Raw genomic sequence first — 10147 nt, 5'->3', positions numbered from 1 at the left:
CATGCATGCACACCTCTTGATCCCATCCCTCCATGGTTTACTTAATCAGGGTTTCTATTGCTGTGAAGACACACCACAACCATGGCAACTCTTATAAAGAAAGAACATTTAATTGGGTTGTCTTACATTTTTAGAGATTTAGTCCATTATCATCACGATGCAACATGGTGACCTGCAGGCAGACATGGTGCTGGGAAAGGAGTGGAGAGTCCTACATCTTGACTTTCAGGCAACAGGAAGTGGTCTGAGACACTGAGCACGGCTTGAGCATATATGAGACCCCAAAGCCCACTTCCACAGTGACACACTTCCTCCAACAAGATCACACCTCCACCAACAAGGCCACACCTTTTAATAGTGCCACACGCTTTGGGGGCCATTTTCTTTCAAACCACCACAACCTGCTTTGCAAAGATGTTCCTGCTCACCCACCTCCCCATCTCCTTCCAGTTGCCATCACCTTCCTCCTCACAGTGAAGAGTATTGCATGCCTGGGAGTTCTTGCTCTTCCATATGGGCCTGCCGCCTCTACAGCGGGGTAAGTGGACAAGAAGCACTTCTAGCGCTGTCTGAGGAAGCCACAGACAGAACTGTGAAGACAGAGGTCAGGGGTTGTAGAAGATAAATAATCATTGTGGATTGGACATCGTCTATCTAGGATGCCCCAGTGAGGGCTATGGTTATGACTCAGGGGTGGAACTCCTGCTAGAATCCCTAGATAAGGGGCTGGAAGCTTGGCTCAGCAGTAGATACCTCCCGAGAATCCCCAGGGAGAGACTAGGGTGTGGCTAAGTGGTAAAGCATTGTCTAGCAGGTGGAAGACCTTGAGTTTCAGCCACAGCAGGAAAAACAAAGGAAAGAAGGCTGGGTCCTTAAGGAAGAATTAAAAGAAAAATCAGGTGACCTTGCTGACCCCTGACCCTCCCTCTCCACAGAAGCTGCCAGACTGCTCAACTCTTTCTGCGCTGTGGAGAAGACTTTGCAGTGCAGTTGCTCCTTTCGTGGGATCCCCACACCCTCTGTGCAGTGGTGGATGGATGGTGTTCCTGTGGATGTGAACAGTGGGCATGGCCACCTCCAGGTGACCTCTACCACACTTGGCCCCTGGGACAACAGCACCCTCAACATGGCCAAAAACCCAGAAATGGGCACAGTCCTTCTTTGTGAGGGAAAGAACCAACATGGAACCCATGGTCTGAGCATCCTACTGATGTCAAGTGAGGGTGGGGACTTGGAGGCTGGGTGAGGGTGGTGAACAGGGAGGGACTGGCCCTGAGGTCAGAAGAGGGACCACAGCCTGGAACCTGACTTAAGAAAGGCTTCCTGAGGGTGTACAAGATGGCTTAAAATGCACAGGTGCTTGCTGCCAAGCCTAACACCTGAGGTCACTACTCAGGCGCCACAGGGTAGGAAGAGAAAACAGACTACTGAAGCTTGTCCTTTGACCTCCACATGCACACTGTGGCACATGTAACATCCCCTACACACGTGGGAAAAAATGCAATTTTAAGATATTTTTGCTTATAAAAGCAAAGTCTAACTGAAATGCCTTCTACTTCTAGGAAGGGGCCCTTTCGCTCCCCAGATCTTTCTGAAAGCATTGCTCCATGGTGTTGTCTATGCAGCCATGGCAACCACACTACTTTTCATCTGCCTCCTCCCCTTGATGTGAGTATGTCTGAGCCCATTTTATGCTATGTGACCAAACATCTGAAATGAGCTAAGTTATGAAACACAGAGGTTTACTTCGCTCAGGTTGAGGAAGTGCAAGGACATGGGGCGGGCATCTAGATCCAGAAAGGGCTATCATGCTATATCAATCCCACAGTGAGATCCAGAGCAAGCGCCTCTTCTCATAAAGTCACTAATGCCATCATAAAGACCTCACCTTCCAACCCCCTAATTCTATCTGGCAATGAGAAGAATGTAATTGAGACTGAGTAGCTGTCTATCAGGGGAAGAGGAAGAAGGGGAATAAAGTGGTACAGTATAGAGAAGAGCTGAAGTCAAAGGTAAACGCAGGTTGGAAATATTGTACAGCATACGTAGAACCCTGGGTTCAAGCTCCAGCACTGCATAAACCAAGTGTTGTGGTGCATGCCCCTAATAATCCCAGCACTCGGGAGAAAGAGACAGGACGATCAGAAGTTCAATGTCATCATCTTTAGTGTGGTGAGTTCAAGGTTGGCCAGGGCTGCCTGAAACTGTCTCAATAGGCAAGTAAATAAATAAATAATAAATAACGAAGCATTGCAGAGATGGCTCAGTACTGGCTACTCTTGCAGAAGAGTAGGTTTAGTTCCTAGCACCCACATGGTGGCTCACAACCCATAACTCCAGTTCCAGAGGATCTGCCACCCTCTTCTGGCTTCCGAGGGCACACATGTGGTGCACAGACATACATTCAGGCAAAACACCCATAAACACTAAATAAAAATAAACAAGCTTTTAAATTGAAATTCAGAAAACAAATAAATTAAATAAATAACGACCTCTACAGCTGGCCCATCTGAACCCCGCGGCCTGTTAAGCAGGGAGTCCTGATTACACAGGATGTGTTACCAACTTACAGAGAAGTTAGGTGGCTCTCTCTAGACAGCACAGCAAGCAGGATCCTTTTGAGACTTCAGTCTTGAATGCTGAACAGAACCAGAGAGCACGTGGGGGAGGCAGAGGCAGGAAATCAGAACTAATCAGAAACACATTTCCTTAGAATGAAACTTCTCAGGATGCAGAAGGCAAAGAAGTGTGCGCAGAGGAGAGCACAGCAGGACTCTGAGCCTGGACCAGAGGGAGACTCCGTCGTGAAGTGTGCACAGACGAGAGCCCAGCAGGACTCTGGACCAGAGGGAGGCTCCATCGTGAAGTGTGCGCAGATGAGAGCACAGCAGGACTCTGGACCAGAGGGAGACTCCATCGTGAAGTGTGCGCAGATGATGAGAGCACAGCAGGACTCTGGACCAGAGGGAGGTTCCATCGTGAAGTGTGTACAGAGGACACCACAGCAGGACTCTGGACCAGAGGGAGGCTCCATCGTGAAGTGTGCGCAGATGAGAGCACAGCAGGACTCTGGACCAGAGGGAGGCTCCATCGTGAAGTGTGCACAGATGAGAGCACAGCAGGACTCTGGACCAGAGGGAGGCTCCATCGTGAAGTGTGCACAGAGGACACCACAGCAGGACTCTGGACCAGAGGGAGACTCCATCGTGAAGTGTGCGCAGATGAGAGCACAGCAGGACTCTGGACCAGAGGGAGGTTCCATCGTGAAGTGTGCACAGATGAGAGCACAGCAGGACTCTGGACCAGAGGCAGGCTCCATCGTGAAGTGTGCGCAGAGGACACCACAGCAGGACTCTGGACCAGAGGCAGGCTCCATCGTGAAGTGTGCGCAGAGGACACCACAGCAGGACTCTGGACCAGAGGCAGGCTCCATCGTGAAGTGTGCACAGAGGACACCACAGCAGGACTCTGGACCAGAGGCAGGCTCCATCGTGAAGTGTGCGCAGAGGACACCACAGCAGGACTCTGGACCAGAGGGAGGCTCCGTCGTGAAGCCCAAGGAACCTAGAAAATCCAGAACCGTGTCACCTGGGACGCAGCTCTCAGTGAGTGCCCCTCGCGTCACAGTGGAATCCGCTCTAGCAGGACAGCATTAGTGGGAGAAGTTTGTGTGCTGCTTTGGAGAGAGGGCCCAGTCTGTAGCCTGCATAACACACGATTAGCTTGAGGGTTGTTTCATAGGTACTGAAGCTGAGGCCCCAGAGTCTCATGGAAGAGACTAAGAAACATAGTTTAAAGGATTATAAGAACTATCAACACACACGCACACACACACACACACACACACACACACACACACACACACAATATGAATCCCCACTGGGAAGTGGGTTGATGCCCCCCCTGGCAGTAGTGGCAGCATCAGAGTGGAAACCACAGGTTTGGCCTCTGGTGTGCAGTAGGCAGCAGTCACTAACAGACTAAGGCCCAAGTCAGTGCCAAGTGCTTGGAGACTCAGTGCTGTGACCAAACACCTGACAGAAGCAACTTAAAGGAATTGATTTGACCCATGGTTCAAGGGATGCAGTCTCTAATGGTCAGAATTAGCTGTCAGCTGGACAGGATCTAGAATTACCCATAAGATGGGCATCTGAACATGCCTGTAGGCTTGTCTTGATTGCGTGGATTGAGGTGGGCAGACCGGCCTGCTGTGGGTGGCACCATTTCTGTCCGGGATCGTGAACTGTGGGAGTGGAGAAACTGAGCCGGACACTATCTGGCATGCACAAGTTCATGTTGTTCCCAGCTGTGGATGCGATGTGACCAGATGCCTCCTGTGCCTTCTGCCTTGAGCTCCCCATCTGGAAGGACTGCACCTTGAACTGTGGACCAAAATAAACTCCTTTTGGCTGGAGAGACGGCTTAGTGGTTAAGAGCAATTCCTGCTCTTTCCACAAGCCTTGAGTTCTGTTCCAAGCACCCACCTCAGACATCTCCCAACTGACTGTAGTTCCAGCTCTAGAGGACCTCATGCTCTGGCCTCTGTGGGCACCTGCACACGTGCTCACAAGTTCACATAGACACATAAGAACACGTGTTAAAAACAACATCAAGGGGAAAAAGAAGAAGCCGAGCGCTCAGGCAGTAAGCAAGGCCAGGCTATGACTCTCTAAGGTCCACCCACAGTCGGCCACTGTGCCAGCCATTCATCCAGTCCCCCAAACAGTAGGAGAGCAAGTGCTCAACACAGGACCCTGTGTTCTAATTTCACATCCAAACCATGACACCAGGTTGTTCCTTACTTCACCCCGAAGCCCACAACCCCAGGACTTCTTGGCTGCAACGGGCTAGAGACTGCCCGGTCTCGTTCTTACTTCCCATCTGGGAGTCTCCAGAACCATGGGGTTCCTGCTGCTGTTACTTACTTTTCTGTTGCTGGGTTAAAACACCAAGAGCTTGTTTGAGTTTACAGTTCCAAAGGTGGCGGCAGGCACTGGCATCAGGAGCAGGAGGCTCACTGCTCACACGTCCATATGCAAGCTAGAAGCCGAGCACAGGCAGTAGTAAGCGGGGTGAAACTGTACACACTTATAGCCCACCCCTAGTGACACACTCCCTCCAGCAAAACTGGGCTCCACCCATGACACCCCAAACAGTGACACCAACTGGGGACCAGTTCCCTCCTAACAACCTGTGTGCAGAGTTAGTGTCCCTTTGTGGATACTTTGAATGTGAAGCCCACTCCCAGTTCACGTAATTTGAACACCTGTTTCCCAACTGGTGCTGCTGCTGTGGAATATTATGGAATCTTTAGGAGACAGGCAGAGCTTGGCTGAAGGAAGTGGGGGTATGTGTAACGGGGCAGGGCTTGGGTTTCTATATACTGTCCCGTTTATGTCTGCTCTCTGCTTCCTCTGCCCTGGGCTAGGTAAGGTGCCAGGATTAGACCTAACCCTTACCCTCAGAGAGGAACCACACTGGCAGGGGCTTAGGGTGACCCAGAGCATGGGGAAACATTTGCCTGAGGTCATCATGTACAACATCCCAGGAATCTGGGAGCCCCTGGTCACACCAGGCAGGGTCAAAGGGAGAAGAGGTTTGTCAGCTCCAGTCATAGTACCTTGAGGAAAGTTAAGACAATGTTTGATCCACATTTCCTTAGAGTTCCTCTCTGGGTGTGGCTACTTCACCTGTAAATCTGTACCATTTTCTCTCTTTGCCCTGCCTTCTCACCGTCCAGGAAAAGGAAGCCAGCCTGAAGCCAGCAGAGCCTCTGGAGGAAACTGCACCACATCCAAAGCTTCCACTATTCCCAGAATTACATAAACCCATGGAGACTCCAGAAACCCCAAGTCCATAATAAACTTGAAGTCCTGCAAATTTGAGCTCACGAAGACCTCTCAGCCTCTTACAAAACCTGTGCACTCCAAGCTGTGGAGACAACTACTGGGCCTGGGCTCAGGACTTTAGAAGGTCACCTGTACGACTGGTGTTTGGTGATGGGAGTCACATGACGATGCAGTAAATGCGCAGCTGGCAGACCACTAGACAGATCCACAGGAGTCTGATCTGGTGAAGAACCCAGTGTGCAGAGCTTTGGGAACATTTGTCTTTTGGATGGTCACTGTCAGTTCTGTAGAAATTTTGTGAAATCGTGATGTTTCTCCCTTCCACTATATCCCAGCAGTGTATAAATCATTCTTTAAACGTGAGTTCTCCTGCACTGGCAACTGGATGACTTTTACCACACCAGGGAACCCTGGTATGAAAACATTCACTCAGCCAAATCTTTGTTCTCATAGTCAAATCTACATAAAGCTAGACTCCCGCAATTATCCTTATTGCCAGGACTTCTTGACAGAAAGGAGCCCTGAGCAGGAGGCAGTACGTCTGTTCTTGCTGATAAACATGTCTAGGTGACCTGAATTCTCTAGCAGCAGACTCAGGAAGGTGTAATCTACTGGCCTTTGCTCTAACCTAACAAGCTATTAATATTTACCCTTTACCTTGGTTTCAATTAACATAAGACCATAGCCCAGGAAATTAGCTGTTTATGCCTTTACCCCTAGAGATGCAAGGAAAAGGCTTGAATCACTAAACCAGCCCCAGAGAAAGAAATTCCTTCTCGCCTAGGTGCTGGCAGACACCCTGCTGGGGCTGCAAGCAAAATCTTAAAAGAAATTCCCTTTAACTCAGCTAGCTAGATGCTGATACAAATTAAGTACCTTTGCCTTCCTCCCAAACCCCAGGGTTACTATGGTTACCAACACCAGGGAAGGAAGCAGAAGTGCTCAGAAAGTGCAGCAGCACTCTTGTGTTTTCTACAATTATTAATCACAAACTTCCAGCTTAACTAGTTAAAGTTAAGAAATGTAGTTAGCACATGAAAACATCTTAGAATTTTGTATTGATTCTTAATTAATCCTCTCAGTATCTGCTGAGGAGCTTCACAGCCATGCTCCTTCTGAGACATGAGGTGCCTCCTTTACCTGTGTGTGCTTGTTAACTGTCTGTGTGGGTCTATAAACTGGAAATCATGTGGGATGGGTAGAACAGTGAGGAACAGTGAACAACAGCGAGGGGGAGCACGGGAAGGGAAACATCAAAAGGACCTTGGAGAGAGCAGAGAAAGGATAGATGAGAATAATAAAACAACATATGTGAGCTGGTTTGTGTTATTCACCCTCAGGTATCTTTCGTCAGTTTTGCCTGCTATCGCGATCCTTCTGGACCCTGAGAGGGTTAGTGGGCTTACCCTCAACATCAACCTCGATAGTTTGGGTGAGCCAAAAGATACATGTCTCACTTGAAGGCAGGGTCATGGGAGAGAAAAATGACTCTGTACAGCCTGTGAAATAAGGGATTTTGATCCCTTTCTTCATAACCAGTTCCACAGACAGGCACACAGATAGACAGACACATGCACACACACACACACACACACACACACACACACACACACACACACACACAATCTAATCCCAACTTAAGCGCCTAGCTTCAGACTTCAGTAGGCTCACACACTGTGTACCAGAGTGGAGACGGCGCTGTGAAAAGTGGTACCCAGAGACACGGGTAGAGAATATACACCATGATGAATTTGAGCTCGAAGATAAAACATTGGAAGGTTATGTCATGGCACCATATCCTTACCCTTGGAATGTTGATTCCTTGGGGACAGGAGTTTGCCTGTCTTGTTTCCTTCCTCACCAGTACTGGGAATGGTGCCTAAGATCTAAGATGCGTGCAGAACTATTTGTGAAATTCGTGAACAAATGAATGAATGAATCATGAGCTCTCGCAAAGTTTGAAGCCAAGAAGTAGACTGAACAGATCTATAGAGAAAGATTGTTCTCCGAGTGAGAGAAATGGCGTATATGGTATCTTTGGCTGGGGCAGAGGTAAGGCAGACACAGTGAACCTACTTAGGTAAACACTGCAGTGTCTCTTGGTGTTTCATGACTTTCCTGGGAAGAAGAAGAAAAAAGTGTCCATCCCCAAAGAAGACCAAAGAAGATTCCTATGTTTAACCTGGCCAAATAGGTGAATTTGTTAGAGTTGCATGCTCGCCTGTTACGTAGCTGGCTGTCTTATCCATGCCAGCATCTCCTGCCTAGGCATAGGACCACCCACGGTTGGCATGCTCCCCTGATACGCATCAGTCAGAACATTCATAAAACAGACAAACTTGATTGTAAAATGTGGGGAAATGGTAAGAAGACAGTGGACAGAGTGCTGTGAACAGGAACGGAGAGTCAGAGAGTGAACATCAGGAGGATGAGCAGGGCATCTGAAGGGACTCTGGCCTCTGGCAGGCCTTGCCCTTTCCCCGTCTTCTCTGCGGTGCTGGAAACCATTAGACTGCATTCTACTATTTGGCCACTTCCTCCTCCTGAGGTTGGCTACCAAAATCCATCTATCAAAATATTGAACCTCCCTTTGGTTCACCTAATTAACACGCCCAACTAAAATTAAACACCTCATCCTAACACAGGGTCCCCTTTCACGTTTATAAACTGCTATTTGCCTATGGGTCATGTCTGTCTCCTCTCTATCCAGAGTCATTTGTCCTCCAGGACAAATACCCCTCCCCTCTCCTTCACTTCTTTCCCCTTCTCCCTCTGATGTGGGAGTGTCATATATCAATCTGTTGATTTCATTGGTTAATTAATAAAGAAATTGCTTGGCCTGATAGGTTAGAACATAGGTGGGTGGAGTAAACAGAACAGAATGCTGGAAAGAAGGGAAGTTAGGCAATCATCATGCCTCTCCTCTCTGGCTCAGACGCCATGCCTCTCCTCTCTGGGCAGACGCGATGAAGCTCCAGCCCAAGATGGACATACGCTAGAATCTTCCTGGTAAGACACCATCTCGTGGTGCTACACACATTATTAGAAATGGGTTAAAAGCAAGATATGAGAGTTAGCCAGTAAGAGACTAGAGCTAATGGGCCAAGCAGTGTTTAAAAGAATACAATTTGAGCAGGGCGGTGGTGGCACACGCCTTTAATCCCAGCACTCGTGAGGCAGAGGCAGGCAGATCTCTGTGAGTTCGAGGCCAGCCTGGTCTACAAGAGCTAGTTCCAGGACCAGAACCAAAAAAGCTACGGAGAAACCCTGTCTCGAAAATTAAAAAAAAAAAGAATACAATTTGTGTGTTGTTATTTTGGGTGTAATGCTAGCCTGCCCACAGCTCCTACTACATCCCTCATCCTTTATCTCCTGTCTTTGACTCTTATTCCCTACCCTTTGTCTCTCTTGGGCAAATAAATCTTTTTTTTTTCTTTTGCGCTGAGAACTTGGTCTTGGGATGTCTTGTGCCAATACCGGTCCCTAACAGGAGTCAGTCAGAGGAAGCAGAGCACTGTGGGATTGGATTGGAGAGATGCCTTAAGTTCAGCAGCATACTAAAGATACTCCCAGATCTAGCTTGGTTCACTGGTGAGGTTTTGCATGAGTAGGGATGCGGAGTCATCAACAGGAATACGGATGACTCAAGGGTAGTGCAGCACCAGAAAGCCCACCTCAGGGGAGGGAGGACTCATCAAAGCTGTAACCCTGGAGCCCCCTGCACAGCTTTCAGGGAATTGGGGCAGTAGGAAAGTCTTCTCCGAAGCAGCCACTGTGGTGCGCGAGCCGAGCCACGTATGTGTGCCACAGTTTATACAAGCTCGGGGAACATCCTTGTAAATCTTGTAAGTCTCAAGAGCTCACAGAACCTATGTCTTCCTTTTGAGCTTTAACGGAACCGTTTGAATTCAGAGGAAGCAGTTATATGACCACAGGTGGAGGCAGAACCTTCTCCAGTGGCTTGGGCTTGCTTCTTCCAAAGAAACAAATCCCTCACAGAGGTACCAGGGTACAAGATGGGAGAGAGCGAGTTTTGTTGGTAGATTTGGCAAAAGAGAAGAGAATGAGACGAAGGACTGGTGGAAAAGCCAAGTGTGATGGCTCAGCATGCCTGTAATCCCAGCACTTAAGGCCATGCTGGGCTATATAGTGAGTTCCAGTAGCAGATCGGCCTTGGCTTCTGATTAAAACTCTGTCTTAAAACAAAAAGAAGAAAGGGAAGTGATGGGGCCACATTGGAAATAGGTCAGGGAGGCCTTGGGCGTAGGAGGTCCAGACCCTTCCTCCCACTTGTATGG

The 10147-nt window shown here is 48.8% G+C and overlaps 1 protein-coding gene across 1 annotated transcript; it reads left to right on the top strand.

Annotated features, from left to right (window-relative positions):
* Positions 1 to 513: 513 nt before the first annotated feature.
* Positions 514 to 5997, top strand: Siglecl1 (SIGLEC family like 1). The gene is made up of 6 exons (XM_075953194.1): positions 514 to 538; positions 936 to 1217; positions 1563 to 1668; positions 2714 to 2801; positions 3537 to 3605; positions 5741 to 5997. The coding sequence occupies exons 1-6, from the start codon at positions 514 to 516 to the stop codon at positions 5858 to 5860; spliced, it is 690 nt and encodes a 229-aa protein (XP_075809309.1). The 3' UTR covers positions 5861 to 5997.
* The last annotated feature ends 4150 nt before the right edge of the window (positions 5998 to 10147 follow it).

Source organism: Microtus pennsylvanicus, chromosome 18, assembly GCF_037038515.1.
Source record: "Microtus pennsylvanicus isolate mMicPen1 chromosome 18, mMicPen1.hap1, whole genome shotgun sequence".
NCBI classification, from domain to species: domain Eukaryota; kingdom Metazoa; phylum Chordata; class Mammalia; order Rodentia; family Cricetidae; genus Microtus; species Microtus pennsylvanicus.
This window is presented reverse-complemented; position numbering and strand designations above follow the sequence as displayed.

Bases quoted from the DNA above. Each gene is read 5' to 3' on its own strand.
- Siglecl1 (XM_075953194.1), top strand. From the start codon at position 514: ATGGGCCTGCCGCCTCTACAGCGGG. The intron at 539-935 runs GTAAGTGGACAA...CCCTCTCCACAG, and splicing joins CCTGCCGCCTCTACAGCGGG to AAGCTGCCAGACTGCTCAAC. The intron at 1,218-1,562 runs GTGAGGGTGGGG...TTCTACTTCTAG, and splicing joins GAGCATCCTACTGATGTCAA to GAAGGGGCCCTTTCGCTCCC.